This window comes from Talpa europaea, assembly GCF_964194135.1.
Source record: "Talpa europaea genome assembly, chromosome: 2".
NCBI lineage: Eukaryota > Metazoa > Chordata > Mammalia > Eulipotyphla > Talpidae > Talpa > Talpa europaea.
Window position 1 is genome coordinate 11,105,748 of NC_140068.1, and position 19,583 is coordinate 11,125,330.

A 19,583-nucleotide genomic window follows, 5' to 3' on the forward strand; every position below is an offset into this window, starting at 1 on the left:
GCATTTAGGGCCACCCCATAAGCCAGTTCATCTCTCCACCTCTAGAAGCTTAACAACCTCATTTATAACCACCCCCCCCAACGTAAGGTTGCATTTGCTGTTTCCAGGAATTAAGGCAAAGGTATATTTTAGGGGGTAAGGTGGCATATTTCAAGCTACCTGGGCAGGCATCTTTCCACATCAGAGGGAGAGAGAGAGAGAGAGAGAGAAAAGACTTCTGCCTGCCCCACTTACAAGGCCTGCCTCTCACTGTCCAGGCTTAGGCCCCTATGACCCTTGGACCAACTCAGGGGGCAGAAGGGCCTGGGAGGGAGCAAATCAACCCCGGGTTGTTATTCCTGAAGAAGAGCAGGTGGGGTCTGGGCAGCAGGAAGTGCCTTAAATGGCAGTGGGATCTAGAAAACTTAAATAAGGGATCAGGAAAAAGAATATAAGAAAGTGAAAATCAAAATCAACAAAAACTATGAACCAGAGACGCTTTTTGGGTGGTGGGGGCCGGGAGGGGAGGGATTGGGGTCAGAATGGGGCATGTGCAGTTGTATGGGGGAATATAAAAATAAAATTTATTATTTAATAAAAAAAAACAAAAAAAAAATGGCAGTGGGAAACCCGGCACATGAGGGAGCAATGGAAGTGTGTGCTTAAATGCTCAAGACCTTGCAAGGACAGGGACTCGGAGGCACAGAGCTTGCAAGAGGAAGGAAGGGGGAAGCCTCCTTGGGAAGCAAGAGGAAATTTGCCCTCAAGGAGCTGTCTCCAGGGGAAGACCCGCCTGGCAGGGCTCCACAGCCTGTGTGTCCTTTCAGAAAAGAGAGAGTTTTTCTCTTCTCCATCAGGCATTTATCCAACCTCTCCTCTTTACCCAACAGCACACATCTGCCCAAGCTCTGGTTGTCACCAAGGAGACAGCTTTAGGTTGTGAACTCCAACCATTTCAGCTCTGAGCGGGATCAGGGCGCAGGGGTCCGGCTCACCTCCAGGGGTGCTGCTTCCAGCGCCAGGAGCTGGTCCCCAGCAGGTGGGAGTCCACCAGAGGGACACCCTAAGCTGTAGCAACGTGCCTGACATCGGAGGGAGCGAGGCCAGCCATGTCCTCCACTAGAGCTCTCGGGCGTCCTCAGAGACGCTTCCTTCGAAATTCGGTCACGCGTTGCACAGAAATGACACCAGGGGCGACAGTGGCTCGGGGCACAAGCCCCTCTCCTGAGCGCGCGTGCGGGGCGAGCTTCGGGAACCCCCGCAATCGCGCGCAGATAGAGGCGAGGGTCTCGGCCGGGTCCCGACGTTGACACCAACGGTGTTTACTTAAGGGGGCGAGGGCACGCCTGACCTTGGCCGCGACTGGGCGCGAGTCAGAAAACCGGAGGTTCCCAGGCCCTTTCACCCGCCCACCACCAGCGAATTTCGAGTCTCCAAGCGGGATTCCGGGGTGCCCAGACACCCGGGGCCCCGGGACCTCGCGCAAGTCCCCCAACCCGGTCCTCTTACTCTTCTCCCCAACCCCCAGCTTCTGGCAGCTGTCCCCCCAACCTTTCACCCCGCGCCCCGTCCCCCGCGCCGACGGCAGGGGGCGCCGGCGCGCGGCTAAAAGGCGAGGCGCGCGGCGCGAGGTCTCAGTGCAGAGCAGCCGCGGCGCGGGCGGGGACCGAGCTGCGCGGGGTCGGGGTGTTGCCGGCGAGGCGCGGGCGCGAACCCTCCCGGACCGCGGGGACCCGACGGCGGCGCCGCAGCGCTCCCGACTCCAGCCCAGCGCCCCCCGCCAGCCGCCCCCTCCCCGCCCGCCGCGCACCCCGGGCTCCCGATGGCGCCCGAGGCTGGGGCGCCCCCGCTCGCCCGGGGTCCTCTGCCCTGGGCGGCGCTGCTGCTCCTGGCCGCGCTGCTGCCGGCCGCCTCCTCGGCGGGGGCTCCAGGTAGGCGCAGCCCGGGCGCGGCTGCCCGGCTCTCGGCGCCTGCTTCTCTGTCCCCCCTCCACGCACCGCTCACCCCGCCTGTCGCTCCGGGGTCCACCGCCCCGTTCGCTCTGTGCTCGCTCCGTGTCGTGTCACTAACCCGGGCGTCCTCATCGTTCGCGAATCGGGGTGCGGAGGGATGGCGGGGGGCGCGGGCTCTGGGCCCTTGGCGCCTTTTGCGCCGGAGGCGGACGAGGGGGACGCCGTCGGTGCCAGGGGACCCCAGCGCCCCGAGTTTCAGCTTTGCCGTCCAACCCGCGGCAGTCGGGAGACTCGAGCGGTCTGAGTTTCCGGGGAGACTCAGGCAAAACTTAAGAAATAATAATAAAAGGAATAAGAGCGACCCCGCGGGGGTGAGGGTGGGGTGACTTTCTTTCCAAGATTTCCTGGCGGCGCGGCTCAGGTGGGCAAGCTGCTTTCCTCCAGCTCACCTGCCCGGAGGCAGGGGTGCCCTTGGAGGGCGGCATCCGGGAGGGCAGAGAGGCGGGACGTCTCCAGAAGCGCCCTGGGAAAGCTGCGAGCCGCGCGGGGCGCCCGGGCACCTGGGCGCGGGGAGCAGCCGCGCGCTACCAGGCGGGCGCGGGGATGGGAACTCGGGGCCAGGGCCGGGAGGAGACAATGGTCCAGAGCAGGGGGAGAGGGACGCTCCAGAGCTGGGTCCCGAGGAGCCGGGACGGATGCTTTCGTGGAGGCTGAAACATGAGCAAGCTTTTCAGAAAATGCCAACGTGCTGTGGTCAGATTTCTTGTTCGTTTCCCTTGCGGACAGGGCTGCGGTGGGTTTCCATCGCCGAGCCGCCCCCGCACCCCCACCCTTCACCCCCACCCCTGCAGGCATTTACACACTCGAAACGATGTGGCTTTTGTTTATGTCATTATTTTACAGGGACCTAAGAAGTGGACTTTCTTGTTGTTGTGAGAACTCACTCTCAGCCGGGCTGTTAAAATTCAGATGCGATTCCTAGATTCCTTCCAGGTCCCTAGGGTGCCATTTGGTGCTTCTGTTGCGCTCACCACAGGGAAGGGGAAACGCTGGGAGATTTTGCCTTGTGACTCCTTGGCGGTTGCTTCCCGGGTGCCAAATTCCACTTTTTTTTTGTAGAAGGCAGCGCCAACTGTAGGTTTTGTTTTCCTGCCTGTTAGCATTCTCTAGGAAAGCATTCACTGAATATTTTGACAAGAATAAAACTATTCTAGAGCCTTTCAACTTCCCCACCTACAGCCCATGCCCTTTATTTTTTCTCTAAATCAAAATGTTCTGAGTGTTGAAAGAGTTTTTGTTTAGGAAAACGGACTGAACCAGGAACCAGCCAGAAGCTGGCTTCATGGTAGTTAGGGCTGTGATGCTGCCAGGTTCCTCGCCACCTGCCTGTGGGCTGCCTCAGAGTGTGTGTGAAGTCAGGGTTGCTGCGATCGCTCCCCAGTCTGTGTCCTGTGCGCTCTTCCTCCCCTTGCCTGCTGCTCTGTAAATCACTGAGCTGTGGAATGTTGGCGTTGGGAGGCTGCTGGCATTTCTCTCCACTGTGTTGACGTGGGATCTGCAGTAAAATGATGACCAGACTAGAAACGGATAAAGGAGGGAAGCCCCCCATTTTGCAGTGAACATCTACCACAGTTACATGAAATGAAAAAGGAAAGAGACAGACATAACAACCTGTGGACACCCTCTCCCACCCCACTCCCCACCCCACATGCCATGGGGAAATCAGGGGTGCTAGATTTGTTCCATCTGCTCCTAGAAAGGTTTACTCAGTCTTGCCCTACATAGCTACAACCATTGCTATGTACCGGTCCTGCGGGTCTGATGTCAAGGCCATGGGCAGATCACACTGGCTTGAGATGTATTAATGCATGGACCTAACCAGCTGCTGAAGTCAGCCCCCCAATACCCAACCTTCACTGCCAGAATCCGTATAATGAAATCATCCAAAGGCACTTTAACAATAATAGGCCACCAAAGCCAGAGGAACTAACCTTAAAACAGGTGCTTTGTAGGGAACGTTGAAGAGCTAATTAAACCCTTCCAATTGGCGATCATTAAAATGCAAAACAAAATAAGCCAGAGATTCCATCCCAACCCCCAACACCTCTCCCTCCATGGTCAAGTACGCCACCATTAAAATGTTGTTGGCGATGGCCAGTTCTGAGAGGATACAGTTTTCCACAAACATGTGGACACACACATTTCTAGTGATAATTTTGGGTGGGGGGGGGTTTAATTTTTTTCTTCAAAGCTTAAAAATCCTTTGAGGGAATCCAAAGGTCAAAATTGCTCTCAAAGTAATCCTAGGGTACTGTTTGCTTTTCTAAACATTATGATTACTTAGTTGACACATCCAGTGAAGGTGCAAATGTATGGTGGGTCAAAGTGTGGGTATTTTAGCATGAATCCAGGCCTGGAACCACAAGGAACTTGCCATCACGGAATGTTTCCAGCCTTTGAAGTTTAGAAATGGTGCAGCAATTTCTATTTAGAATGTCTTTGCTGACTTTTTCTTGACCTTTTGTTTGATTTCTCTGTATTCCACATAGAAGTGAGACCATCCAGAATTTATCTTTTTCCTTCTGACTTCTTTCAGCCAGCATCATCCCTTCCAGCTCCATGGGGACCATGATGTTGTAAGAAAAAAAAATCAATTAAAAAGAAATAAAAAATAAATTACACAACTAAAGAAATACAGAAATAATATGAATAAAAATCATTTTCTTAAAAAAAAAAGAATGTCCTTGGTGCAACAATAAAAATTATTAATTATTAGATGTCTGCCCTCCAATGTGTGTCTTCTCAGTATTCTCTGTGAAGAAATGAGGACACAGAAAGCACTGGACTGACCCCCGAGGATGGAGGCAGAGCTGAGGGAAAGCACGCGTGTGCTAGTTTGAGTTGTGAGCTGAACTGGCTGCCTTCCTTCTGGGGTGTCATGTCTACCAGAACCACTACAGACAAGCTGTAGTTATTCTGACTTTGGCCTTTGGCAGGCATTTTAAAGAACAAAGGAAGCCTGCCAGTTCTAGTAAAATATCTGCTAGTCTGTGTTGCCAGTGATAACATTTGAGCTTTCAAATGAAAATTAGAATTTTGCCAAGTTTTCTCCAACTTCATAAGCTTGACAGTTTCCCAATACTTAAAAACAGGATCATTGGGGCTATAAATGAATGTGATTTTCAAACACTGTGGTTTAAAACATGTCAGCATTTTGATTATCCCCCAAATCAAGTGAAATAGTAAATGCAAGCTATCACTGCTCAGTGTTATGAAATCTCACCCAGCAGACAACCCGTCCAAATGCAAGACAGCCCAGAGGATTTTTAATGTAATAAAATGAGACCAGTTCATCATATGGTTTCAGATTCTACACTGCAGTGAACTTTTAAGTAACTCCTACTTGATGAGTTTTGGTGTAGTATCAAAGATTTTCCAAAATTATCCAAAACAATTATTAAAATACTTTTCCAATTACACATTTGTATGAGGCAGGATTTTCCTCAGTGCTTTAACCAGAACAACTTCCTGCAAAGACCAGCATGAGCTGATAGGAGATCCTGTTGTCTTTTATTAAAGACATTTGCCAAAACATAAAATGCTACTCTTCTCACTATTTCTTCTTGTGTTAGAAACCAATTTCTTTTTTCCATAAAAGGCTTTATTGTGCCAACACTTAATAATTTACTCTTATTATTTTTAAAAGCACTCATAAATACATAATCCACCCTCTTCTTAGTTTTAACTTCTGGCACCAATAGATAAAACCTACACAAATATAACCCCATGAGATCCTCATTATTTTAAGAGCAGAAAGGAATCCAGAGAACAAAAGGTTTGATAATTCCTGGAATCAAGTCTCTGCACTGAGTCTCTGCACTGTGTGACGTTGGGCCAGTTAGTCAGTCTCTGTCAAGGGACTGGAAAGATCTGGTAGGGGCTGTCCTGTGGCCCAGCCACCTCCAGTTCAGTAGGACTCCCCTCTTCTGTCTTCCTTAACAGGAATATACCCTTTCCTTTTGTCCTGTGCACTGAAGCCCAGCCAGATAAAAGACCCGGTTTATAACATCCACTGAGTGGGCAGTTCCCTACCATGAAACTAGAGGTTGTAATAGAATTGAAGTGACAATTCATTTCCCCAGAAATTTGTCAGATGATTTGAGAGCATCGTCCATATGTCTTACCAAGACCACTCATATCTCTTTTGAGGTGGTACAGGCCATTCCCAGACCAACAGGCAGGGAGGGAGGGGTGGAAGGGAGTATTTGTTTCCTATTGCTGTAAAACACACGTATTATTCTGTAGTCTGGGAGGGCACTGGTCTGAGGTGGGTTTTCTGGGCTAGCACCAAGGGTGAGTCCCTTCTGCAGGCCCCAAAGGAGCACCCTGCCCTCACCTTTTGTGACTCCTAGAGGAGCCACGTGTCTTCCCACGCGGCACACTCAGCCCTGACCTTGCATTGCCTTCTCCGACTCTGACCTCCCGTCGCCCTCTTGCACTTATGACCACCTTTTGGATGGCACTGGACCTTGGGAATAACCCAGGCCCATCTCCTTTTCTCCAGATCCCTAACTTAATCACATCTGCAAAGCCCTTTTGCCACAGAATGGAACATCTTTGCAGGTTCCAGGGATTAGGGTGTGACCATTATTCTGTCCACTAGGGTGTAAAGGCCCACATTTCAGGAAGGAGCGACCTCACCCAACTGTTCCCCATGGGTCCCAGCCAGGGATTTCTTGAGTTAACATCAGCCCTCTGCTTACCTAGAGCTTTATTTCAGTTAGAAAATATAGAGGTGTGTAAAGGCATAAAAATAAAGGTGAGAAAAGCATACATATTCCCTTGTAAGACCACCTAATACTAGTTGGGAGACTTTAGAAACTGAAATCTTGGGTGCCTTCGGGTGGAACCAGCCACCTGGGGGTGGAGGTGATACTGCTTCATTATTTTTTCTACCAGTTGGGGTAGATACAGCGTTGAGCTTTTGGAATCGGGGAGTAATGGTTATACCTGTGAGCAAACGTCCTCTTTTCCTTCCTTCCAAAACTTATCTTTGGCTTAGTTACAGAAGATAGGAATTTTATTCAATTTGAAGGAATTGTGTTGTTATCATTATTATTTCATTAAGGGAAATTCTCCAATCTGGGCCAGATGGTTAAAGTTTAGAAGTCTTGAATAAGGGATGTTTGTGGCTGGGAGGGGAGGTGATGTCACGCAGAAGACACGTTTCCCTCCAGCTCTTTGCTCGGCTCCGGCCCGGCCGCGCTCGCGCCCCGCCGCCCTTAGAGGGCGCTCCTGGCCTGACGAAGCGTCTCCACCGCCCACTGGCCGGGCCGTTGTGCCCCAGGAGCTGCGACTTCGTAGAGACAAGAACATCAGAGTGGGGTGTTGACACGGACGGGGGGTGGGGGGTGGGGGGTGAGCTGAACACGTGCACATATGGAAGAACAAAAAAATATGACCCTCTCCCAAGGAGAGTAACGCTGGTCCTAGAGCAGGTTATAGGTGCAGGGAAATAACTTGAGAGTTCTTTATGTTGATGTCTCATAATTTTCTCCAGGTCCACACGTGGAGGAAATGATTAAGTTATAGCATCACCACCTATAAAGTGCAATCTTCATAATTCTATTTTCACCCTTATAAGAAGCGCTTAGGTGTATACTTTTCCTTTTCATAATCACCTGCCGTCCAGCCTGCGGAAGAGGCTGCCGTCTCCCCGGATTTCATTGCATTCATTCCCACAGCGGCTTTGTGAGGCTGGCAATACTCTCACCTTCACCGCAGATAACTGGATTCAGAGGGGTTAAGTGGTTTTCCCAAAGTCAGTATCTAGTACCTGGTAGTCCCAGGATTGGGACCTGAATCTTCTGTATCCAAGCCCCATCCTCGTCTTGCCACAATCCCTGCTACTGTCGGTTTGGGGGTCCCTGTAGTCCCCTTGTCTTCTTCCTTAGTCTGCGTGGGCACCATTTCTGACCTTCTCGGGATGCCCTTCTAGGTCCTTGCTCCTGCTGTGGGCTGATGAGAAATGATCCTCACCCCCCTGTGTTGAGCTTGCATAGCTTCCATCATCAAGATACAGAATGCACTTGGCTGCTACCCTCAGGATGCTCACTGTGGACGTGCCCGTCTCGATGGGTCCTGTTGCAAGTTGTCCTTGAGGCCAGTGCTGTGTCCGCTTTGTCACATGAATCCTTCAGTGTTTGATTAGCTGGTTCTCTGCAAGGTCCAAGCCTTAGGGTGGGGAGGGGGGAGGGTGAGAGGGGGGCCCCTCAGCACCCACACTGTGGCTAGAGCTAGTTACAGGGTCCCAGCAGTGAGAGTATGCAGTGACAGCTCCTAATTTGAGTTGACATCCCACCTGTGGCCAGAGCTGGGCAGGGCTGAGCAGGCCAAGAGGGGCCAGAGTCTCCAGGTGGCCAGGTGTGTCCTCATAGGAGCTCAGAGAACTGCAGCTGGTGGTGGATAGTTTGTGTGTCCAGAGGGGGCAAAGTGCCCATCCTCACACTGTCCTATAAAGTGATTCCCGGGAGCAGGCACAGCTCTCTGGACTAAGGTGGCTCAGGGAGCCTGCACCTGAGGCCAGCAGGGCTGTGTTTGCTGAGGGTCCGCTTACAGGGGTCACTTGCCAGGAGCCTCCTCAGGCGTAAGGGTCAGAGAGCGACTTCATTATTGGCTTAAAAGATTTTGTGAAAATGATTTTAAAAAAAGATTATTTTGAGATATTGATTTATATGCAATTGCAAGAAATAGTATAAATGCCCTGTGGGCGCATCACTCCATTTCTTTCAAAGGTAACATCTTGTATAAGGACAGCAAAATATCTCAGCCGGAAGGCAGACATTGGTTCAATCCATTGACTTTAGATATGACCAGTTTTATGTGTTTTCGTGTGTGTTTCTATGTAATTTTATCACATAGGTAGATTGTATGACTATCTCAGTCAAGGTCCAGAACATTCCATTGGAAGGCTCACTCAGGCTCCCTTTCTATGGCTGCATTTCCCTCCATCCCAGATACTGGCACCCGCTCACTGTTCTCCACTTCCATCATTTTGCCATTTCAGTATCTTATAAGTGGACTTGTACATGACATTTTGAACTAGACAAAAGCCTATATTTATAGAAAAGCACTTACCTTGTCCCATCTGCTGTAGCGCACCTCCATAAGCCTGGAGGTGTCTGGGTGTGCGCTGAGCTGTGGGTCACACATAGGTAATTAGCAGAGCAGGGGTGCTGCTGCCAGTCTGGTGCATGTTGCCACCCCTGGATTATTGCAGCATTGCGATAACTGCCTCACTGGTCTCCCAGCCTTTGCCCTCTGCCCCTCCACTTTAGTCTCAGAACATCAGCCACGCTGACTCTCTTGATACCTGAAGTCACGGAATCTCCCATTGGCTTCCTGTCTCCCTCAGATACAAACCAGTCCTAACAAGTTCTCAAGACTGCACATGGCCATCTCCTATACCAGTCCTCTCACTCTCAGCTGCACTTACTCAGCTTCTCGCTGGTTCTCTGATGTACTGGGTGCCTTCCACCCCAGTGCCTTTGCACTTGCTGTTCCTGTTGCCTGAGAAACTTTCTATAAATTTCTATGACACCTCACCTGCTTCAGCCTCTTTCTCATGAGGCCTGGCCTGGGCCCTCCTGCCATCAAAGAGCGGCACCCTCCGCCTACCCCAACACATCTTACCTGCTTCCCTTTCCTCCACGACCCCTTCACCTCCTGCTAGTTGATGTGTTTCACTTTAGCATTTGATAGTTCTTGTCTTCCAGCTCCCCGAGAACAGGGCATTGTGGTGGCTTTGTTCACTGGGGTCTCCTGCCTGCACGTGTGGGAAGCATGTGCCGCGTGGGCGGATGTGCTTCTGCTGGTCTTGATGGCAAGCATTAAATACCCTTCTGGGTGCCACCAGCAGGGTACACGTGGGTGGTAGTGAGAGGCGGTCCGTGTCCCTCTCACCCTAACCCAGTGGGGTCAGCACCAGTGCTTTGGGGGAACGTTGTGCTTTGGGAATGTGTTGGAAGTCCAGCCTGAGACTGGCGTGAAGAACGTATTTGCACTGTTTGTGTAGCCAATTACCAGACACGGAGAAGCTTCTTCTCTGGAATCTAGAAGTTTGAAGTCTGTAGGGTTGTAGGGTTGTGCACCCCCTGAAGTACAGCTAGGCCCTCTGCCTCCCCACCCCGCCTCCCCCCCCCCCCCCCGCATCTCTGTCGCTCCTGGTGGTTGCCAGGAATCCTTGGTGTTCTTTGGCTTGCACGTGCCTCGCTCTGATCTTACACGCCATTGTTGTAAGGGGCATCACCTTGTGTGCTGTTTGTCTCTTAGAAGGACACTGGTCACCTTGGATCAAGACCAGTCCCATCAAGTACAAACTCATCTTAACTTGATTACCCCTGCAGAAACCCTGTTTCCAAGTTGGTTCACAGACAAGGGGCTGGGGTGTCTGGGGGCTTTGCCTATTGTAGCTCCGTCTCCACCATCTGCGTTTTCACCCTGTTCTCTAGCTGAGAAGTCTAGTTGAAGACGCCAGCTTTGTTCTCCCACAGAATGTCACGCTGTTGGCATTCTGTATGTTCTGGAAAGCTGCCATGTTCTCTGTCACACGTGCCCTGGCCCTGCTCTGGCTCTTAATACCATCTTTACCCCACCCAACAAGTTCCTTCTGTTATTTTCTGATAGAGTTGAAACATCTTGTGGTTAATAACTCTCAGGATCCACAGAGGAGCCTGCAGATACCCAATCAAACCACACCCACAGGGAGGAAAAGAGCAGAGAATGCTAAATTCCTGACTCCCCAGAGACCTGGGCCATCTCTTTCCCCAGCTACATCACGATCCCATTTAGCCTGTTGCAGCAGGCGGGAAGGAGCACTGGGAGGAGGCAGCTGTGTGAGCAGAGGGCGGGTCTCTCTTACAGAACACGAGGGTTTCAGCTTGAGGCTCCTGGGAAGAGTTTCATAGGATCCACTGATGCTCTGAAATGGTAATGAGTTTTCATGAGAGGAAGCATTCTGAGGCGGCCAAGGGTGGGCTGGGTTAGGGTCACAGAGAAAAAACTCCATTAAATGCCCCCTTAGAATTCCAGCTGTTTGCGCAGGCGGGGAAATCTCCAGCGGAGCCCCCCTTGAGCCCTCCCAACACCACCCTTGGTTCTCTGGCCATCCGGGCGTGACGAGACCGCCTTTCCCCACCTCTCTGAGCTTTGGTCATGTTTATTGTGGGCGACACTCAGCTGATAGCTAGTGTACCGTGTCCACGCTCTGCGCATGTGCCCCGGGTGCTTCTGTCTGGAAACCATTGTCTTCCACGTCTGAGTAATAACTCACTCGTGTTCCCAGGACGCCTTTCTTAGTGACTTCATGTCACCCGACTGAGTAGCACGTTCATAGGTGTTGATTCAAAGATGGGGAACCGCGTTGGCGTTAAGCAGAGGAACTGCCTCCTCGGAATGCCAGGCTAGGTGCCCAGCTGGAGGAGCTTGAAGGGCAGTCCGATCAGATTACCTGTTTCCTTTCAACTCTCAAGTTTTTAAAACTCAATTTCGAAGTATATGCTCCAAGATTGAGGAAAAGGGGATGCAGGGCCCGATCCTGCCTGAGCTGAGAGCTCAGGCCCAGGTTACGCCGCCCTCCTGCCATTGGATTTTAATTGGTGCCCTCAGGTCTCTGGACTCCTCTCCCACTCGTGCCTCAGTTTGTCCGTGCTGAGTGCCTGACTTGCCTTTTATTCTTCTACTGATCCTTGAGGGTAGCTGTGGAAAGAGAACTAATTAGGTTACATATTTGCGGAGAGGAACTTTGGTGGCCTGTGTGCTTTGAGGACCTTCAGTGGGGCAGGACGCTGACCTAATCATGGGAGGAGAAAAATCGCCTCTTCTCAGGCTTCACGTGACTTGACTCTGAGGGACGTCCTTTCTTCCTGACCATCTCTCCTCTTCTGGCTTCCTTGTTTCCTGGGAGTCCTTGTTATCATGGTTATTTCAGATTTAAAATGTCTTCTCCCCAATTATGCCGCAGACACTCGTGTCTCTTGCTTTCTGCTGGGGGTGTTTGTAGGTGGTCAGACTCCCTGGAGCTCAGAGGCGAAATGTAATGCACTTGGCAGCCGTCAGCATAGGGATGCTGTTTGCAGTCTTGGGACCAGATGTGCTACTTGGGGTGACAAGACAGTGGGGCAGGGTGCAGAGAAGGGGAGGCCCCAGGCTGGGCTCCAAAACACAGAGGGGAGGAGGTGGCAAAGGACGTTAGTGTGGTGGAAGAGAATCCAGGGAGCAGGGTGTCCGGGAAACCAGGAAGACAGGAGAGGAGGTACTTCCCGAGGACGTCAGCTGTTGGGAGGAAGATGCGTGAAGGAGCGACAGATGCAGATCTGGCAACGTGGACTCTTCTTGATGTTCTGGAGAGTTCATGCAGGCAACAGGTTCGGGGGTCTCACGAATTCAGCTCCACCATAACTTTCAGTTTTATACCTTAGATTCTGATTTCTCTCCAGACCCACATTTATCACTGTTTTTTTTTTCGTTATTTGTTTTTTTTTTTTAAGTTATAATTATAACAGAGCCAGCCAAGTGTGTAGAAATATCATGGTCTTCGGCATGGGGTAGGTCTAGGTTTGATCCCAGGCACTTACGAGCTGTGTGAACATGCTTGGCAAACCACTTCACTCTCTAAGACTCAGTTTCCTCATTTGTAAAACTGGGGGTGCCAAAGCACTATTCACAGAACTATTTGGAGATTCAAGAGCTAATAGTTATGATAACATGGAACTCTTTTTAATCACTTTTGGATCCCTAGTGCCTAGCTCAGAGTCTGACAGAGTAGCTACTCAGTAAATGTCTGTCAGAGAAATAAATGAAATAGCTGACATTCAACAATTGCTCATTTCTTCTTTACTTCCCTGTTATTTTCTCCCTTCTCACAAATGGACCCACTCTAACACTTAGCCTTTTGCTTTTCATTAGGTGTGTATGCATTTTTTCTCCTTATTAGTAATTATTTGCCTGTGCCCATTCGTAATCATTAAGTGATTACTGACATACTTTTTCAAAATTTAAATATTAAAAATCATTTTTTTTAAGTGATTGTCTTTGGCTCGGTTTTCCTCGGGTCCGTGTGGTGGCTGGCACTGGGTCATGTGTGTGTCGTGTGCTCTGTCTCACACCTGCGTCTCCGCCACACGCTTGGCCTGGCTTCTAAGGGCATTCTTTTTTTTTTTTTTTTTTTAAAGATTCATTTATGCATGCAAGAGCTGGGGTAAAGGCCATAGGTGCTAGGGGTGAGAGGATTCACCAGAGCGGGGAACAGAACAGGCACTTTGACTGAAATACACTGCTGAGGGGAGCAGTGGGCGCGGCAGGAGAGGTCTGTCATGCCATGTGGGACCCTCGCTAGTGGATGGTGATTGAACTGGCGCTGCAGAGGCTGCAGGCAGCGTCATAGCCCAGGGCTCAACCACCTAGCCACCAGGGGAGGCCCCTAAGGGCATTCTTGAGGGAGCTTTCTGAGTAACATGAGTGGTGATTTCAGGGATAGTCATGCCCACGTGGTTACATAGTTGCACAATGACTTTCACACTTGGGGACAAAGAATGAATTTCCAGGGAGTTTTCTCTGGCCGCCATGTCAAGCAGTTTCTGGTAGGCCGACTACATGCTACACCAACAAACAATGGTAACTGTTCAAGAAATTATTTCTTAGTTACGAATTGAATTTGAAGAATGTGTAAAGAGATCCCACAAAAGTCTGGGAAATGCTGGTCTCCAGCGGGGTCAACAGCAAGCGTGTGTCCGTGTTGTCTTCACGTTCATGGGCGTTTTCTCTTTACAACCCCTCGTTTTCTTATTGCTGTTATAAATAAATACATCTATGGAATCCCTCCAGTTCTATTTCCCTCAGCCATTCTAGAAAGCTGGTGTTTTAGATTGGGAGAAAAATCTTATTTTTTTGTTTCCCCCCCTTGGGAAGAGTAGTTTTGCTTACACTCGTTCCTGAATAAAATGACTAAGAGCCCTAAAATCTTACATCCTAATGATCATATTCTGCCAGCTCTGCTGGTTCTGGTGACTTTAATTTCTGGCTGCATCATTTTCTGGACAGATGTCCTTACTCAGGTCCATGGCATACTGACAAGGAAAGCATTGGCATTGACAAAATTAAATTCCCAGAGTGGATCCCTTACAAACAACAAATGAAGAGAAGTTAAAATTAAAAGCAGGTCTCATTTAGAAATGTAGAGAAAAAGTGACTTGATTTTATAGATATAGAAATGAAAAAGCTGGGGGCGGTTGGTCGGGCTGCTGCTAAGACCATGCCTGACCAGCAGTGACTGATAAACAGGTGAGCGAGTTGTTTCTCTTGCTCACTAATAAACTTGGGAGCAGCAAGCCTGCCAGGGACTCAGGAGCTTTCCCTTTTTCATGCTACCATCCCTGCTAGGCCATCGCTATCCAAGATGATGCTGCTTCTTCAGGTGCCATGTTGACATTCTGGGAGGAGGAGGAAGACACAAAAGGACCAAAAGCATACTTGGCCGATTCTGACCCAGGAAGGGCCTCGTCCATTTAGGCGACGGCTTCCTTGGATGGTCGCGGCTGGACTTGGGTGCATGTGGCCAACCCTAGCTGCAAGGAGACGGGCAGGTCCTGAATGTCTAGCATCCCAAGAAGCCAAGGGAGGAGCCGAGAATGGCTCTTGGGTAGCTACTTCCCGCCTCCAAGTCCACCATGGCTGTTTCTGATTTCAGCGCAAGCTGCTAAACTTTTATAAACTAGTTGGGAAACTTGACTTGGATGGGACTAATAATAATTCCACTTAAAATGTCTCAGAAAACATCTAGAGAGAGAAGGCAGATTCGTTTTAACAGTATCCCTTGGGTCAGACTTGACAATTTGGACTGAGTTTTGCCTCTTGCTGTTTGTTTTGAAACAGAATTCTTGTTGCTTCATTTTATTCTCCCTTTTTGTGTCCTTCTGCTTTGTAGCTTTTACCAAGTTGGGGGAGGGGGGGAGGGAAGGAGGAAGGTAGGATGATGACGGAAGTTATATGGAGTAAAGTGTATTAACAAATATTCTGTCTTTCTCCCTTCGTCCCAGTTCCCCCCAAATGCAAATAAATAGACAAGCTAGAATCTGGAACATTCTAGCAAAGTTTGTCCTAGGGGCCATTAACTCTTGAGATAATGAGAAAGAATTTGTGAAAAGAAAACCTTTGTTTACCAGTAGCCCAGGGGTGTGGGTGCATTTAGAATGGGGGTGGTTTTGGCTGGGAGGTTGGGGGGGGGCCTGTCCTGAGGAGAAGGGGGACAAAGGAGTGAAGGGGCTGCCCACAGGACATTGAGGTTCTATTTTTGGGACATTCCCACATGCAAGCTGGGCCCCTGGCAGCCTCAGGGTGACCAGCAGGCACAGCCCTAGATGGAGCAGTTACTGAAGCCCAGGGGAGAGCAATCACTCTCTCCCTAACCCAGGATCCCCTGAAACTCGTCCAAGATGGAGATGCTGATGCAGAGAGAATCAGGGTGGCTGAGAGACAGAAATGGACTCAGATAAACGCACAGATGAGCCAGTGGCTGGGAGTTTGAGATCTGGGTGTCTTCACCATTTGGCTTCTTTGGGCTGATAGAGAAAAGTGTGATTCACAGTTGTGTTCTGTGATCAACTAGTGTCCTTATGTTCATTGGCACGTGTGCTTGTGAAGTTGGCCCTTTAGTCCAAACAAGTGATGCTTTGCTGTTATCAAAACACTGGCAAGTGCAGGGGCTGGAGAGAACAGCTGGGAAGGCAGGCTCCATCCGCAGAGGCCCCGTAGCGGGGAGGGGGAGCGCGCTCAGCCCAAGGGCCGTGTCCCCTCTACCCTCCGGGGCCTGTTGATGCCCATGAGTCACGGGCACTCTGGCCTCAGCAGGGATGGCCAGGCTCCTTTGGCCTCTAGCTTCTCACTCCATGCACCTCACCAGGTGAACACCAAGGGGCATTTTATGGTTGGAATCCAGCGAGTCCTCGTGACTCGGGACATGATTGGGTTTTGAGGCAAGTGCACCAGCAGGACAGTGGGGGGGTGGGGTGGGGTAGGGGGTTAGGCGGCTGCCCTTGATCTCCCAAGGGCTCCAGAAGGCTGCCCCTCTCCACCCCCCACCCCCACTCCCCGTTTTCTCTCCGATGTGGGGACAGTACTGTGGGCCTTCCCGGAGGTGGGGTCAGAGGAGGTCAGAGGTTCTGTTTGCAAAACTCTTTCTGCTCCTTGGAGGAATTTTTAAACTTAAAGTTTCCAAAGACCTAGAGTCTGATTTTGGAGCTTGGAAAGCATGACGGGTTTCGCTTTTTATGCAGTTGTCCCTGAAGAACCAGGCAAGTGTGGAAAACACTTTATTGAACCCTGTGTGTATTGTGAAATGTCAGAAGAGGAGCCAGGTTGTTCTTTTCAAACTCAGACCGTGTCTCCCCAACCTTGGCCTCCCCTGGGGAAGAGTCAGTCAGCCATTCGCAAATCTCACTAGTGTGTTTTCCGTCAGAGCAACAAAACCAGCTATTGCGGCCTCCCTTTTATGTTTGATGGGGAATCAGACTTATTTGGAAAAGCTAATCTGAGCATGTAGATGAGAAATTATTTAAAATTCAGTCAGGCATTTCTGTGTTCTGCCCACATGTTGCCAACTGTCTCAGCATTTTAAGAAGTCCTGTGCGGTCTGATGTCTTCTGGAAAACAGCTGAGTTTGCCCACCCATCCCGGGCCTCCTGGGCTTGAGGCTGGGCTGCACATTGATCGCCTCCTGAGCCACACGCACCCCAGTTTTGGTCCCTCCTAGCCTTTTCTGGCTTATCAACTGGGTCTCTGCTCAAACACTCATAGCCACGCTGAGATCTGTGTTTTCTTCATTTCAGAGTCTGGGAAGGATTTGTGGTTCCAGTGGAAAGTCAAACCTGAATTTCAAGCAAAGATGAAGTAGGGAGACTTACATAAACATAAAGGTTTTGTTGCATTAAAGAGCAGTCCTTGGTGTACTTATAAAATAATTGTTGCATTTTTGGGGCTTAGAGGGACTTGTTTATTTCCAAAGCCCTTAACATTCCTTCGGGTGTTTCTTCTTAGCCTGCTCTCCCGTCCACTGCCAGGCTGGGGTGGGGGTGCGCTGGGCTCAGCTGGCAAGGGTAGCCCTCCCCACTGGTAGGTGCCTTCACTTCTTTGGGTGTGTCTGCTCTGACAGCTGTTTATAACCAAGCGTCCTGGCTGCTGGGCTGGCTTTAAAAAGCTATTTTTGACTTTCACAGAAGATCTTCATTTGTTGTCTTTGAATCCATCAGGGTATGCAAATGCAAAAACCCACCTTGAACTTGTGTAAATCCCATAGCTCATTGGTTTGAGGAGCTATTCAGGGGGAAGGGCAGGGCTGAGCTGGCTCGGGGATGCCCAGCCTCTCCTCTTCTCTGCTCTCTTGTCTGGTGACAGTGGGGCTGATGCAGGTAATTCCAGGGTCCTCCGGCACAGCTTCAGGACCAGGTGGCACCGAGGATCCAGCGCCAGTCACAACAACTCCAGCCAAGTGGGGTCTCCCAGGCCCGCTGGGCTCATGTGATTAGAGGTTAGTTACCAGGAGAAATGGGTTGAGCATCTAAGAAAAACTCGGAATGTTGGACAACATGGGGCCTGAAGCCCTGCTTATAACGGGTCCCTGGAATGAAACTGTGGCTTCAGGCAGAGTGTCCTTAACACGCCTTCGCTGTTTGCTTGACCCTCCCGGTCCTTGGAGGCCTCTGGGGTGGAGAGACATGATGGACCTGACTGGGCTTAAATCCCTTCATGTCTTTTACTTTACTCTGACTCCCATTTAAGTGAGTGTGGTCAATACCTGGTGCCAAAAGAGAGGCCGGCGTGGGAAGACAGGGAAGGGGCAGAGAGGAGCTGTGTCCCTGTCCACCATGGACAGGCCTTGCAGATGTTGGTCAGGTCAGGCTGGCCCTGTGGACCTGGCTCTGGATCCAGGTCCCTGAGGGTGTTCATCAGCCCCACAGAACCTCTAGAGGCCACTCTGCAGAAGCTGATGACGTACAGGTGTTAGGGAGAAAGGATGTCCTGAGCTAATTCCATGCAGGCTTTGTGGACGCCACCCCCACTCCAGACCAAAGCCATCAGGACATTGGGAAAGACAAATCCCGTCACCACCCAAGGGAAGGTGGCTGGGACCTAAGGGTGGAGTTAAGCAGCCAGGTTGGGTATAAAACCAGACACGTGGGCCTTGGGGGGCTCGCTCTCTCGCTCTCTCGCTTGCCTCCTGGCTTCACGGCTCCTGGCTCGCGGCCAGCTCTCAGAGCACCATTTGGGATTCCAGATTGGCGGATCGGGTAGGATGCATTTAAAACTTTGTCTCCCACTTTTCTCCCCGAGTTGTACATTTCCTCATTTCCCCTTCCCTTGTGAATAAACCTTTTATGAACCTTTTGCGTGTGCCTGCAGTAGAGCATTGATAAATCCTTTAAAGCACGCGGGTGAGGACCCACAGTCAGGCACCCCGTTTTGTATCGGGGCTGCCCTATAACACAGGGACAGACACCACAGAGCCGGGGTCTCAGGGACCTCCCGTGCGCAGACGCAATCTGTGCATGGACATTTTGCTACTTGGCACCTAGCAAAATACTCTTGAATCTGGATGAGGTTTGCTGTAATGAACTCTGGAAATTACTTTGTCTTGGTGTGAGGTTGCCTGAGTTCTCACAGGTTCTTCCTGGCCTCCTTCTGTCTGGAATCCTTCCCAGCTGGTGCCATCCCAGACAGCCTTGAACAGGGCAGGGGGAGAAGGCCATAGACAGGAAATTCTTTCACTGGACCTGAAATCCCTTAGGCTGTACGTCAGTCCGTTTCCTCTGTTTTACCCTGTGGGAATGGGAAAACGGCTCGTCTGGGCCTCACCTGTCAGGTTTGACTGAGCTTGCACCAGGGTTCCCGTCTCGGGCCAGAGGATCCTTGGGGTGCAGACTTTGGACCTATAACTTCAAAGACCATCTCCAGTGTCATGTTCACTCTACGAAATTACTGGAAACTATTACAAAAGTGTGTGCTTCATTCACCTCCAAAGGCGCTGGTGGGCTCTTAGTTCTGGGGCCACTTAAAATAAATGAGGAGCACATTGTCCTATTTCATCTTTATGCCACTGGATGCTGAGGCTGCTCCCCAGTCTGTACAACCTGGATCCAACTTCATCTAATGTCCTCAATAGCCAAGGAATGAGTGGTGAGGCCGAGGGGATGGTGATGGGGAATAGAACTGATTGTCAGGTTTCTAGCTCCAAAGCCAGCTTTCTGTCAAGTAATCCAAGCTCAGGCAGGTTGATGTGCAGTGCTCTGGAATGGTGGTTGTTCGGACAGATGATAGTTTGATGCACTCACGTGGCGCTCAGATGAGGGGAGGTAGGGGACAGGGGTGGAGCTGGATCCACAAAAGAGATTTCCTCTTGCCCAGTGAGCATTCTTTCTGAATGAACCATGGAAGATGTGCCCAGGACATATCAATAACAACATCAATTTTAAATACTAAAGTCAATGGCAATCCAGGCAATGCAACTGTCTCCTACCCTAAATTGAGCTGAATCAACCCAATTGCTTGCATTGGGATTAGGGTGGGTGTGGGTGTGGGTGGGGGCTTGCTGGCTTAGGCCTT

General features: G+C 50.5%; 1 protein-coding gene across 1 annotated transcript in view; it reads left to right on the forward strand.

The window, feature by feature from the left end:
- Positions 1-1,801: 1,801 nt before the first annotated feature.
- Positions 1,802-19,583, forward strand: part of FNDC1 (fibronectin type III domain containing 1) — a gene marked incomplete at both ends in the record, with an annotated part of 78,858 nt that continues 61,076 nt past the window's right edge. The window contains one exon of the mRNA XM_084257199.1: positions 1,802-1,910. Coding sequence (XP_084113325.1) covers positions 1,802-1,910 — 109 coding nt within the window. The remainder of the gene's footprint in view (positions 1,911-19,583) is intronic.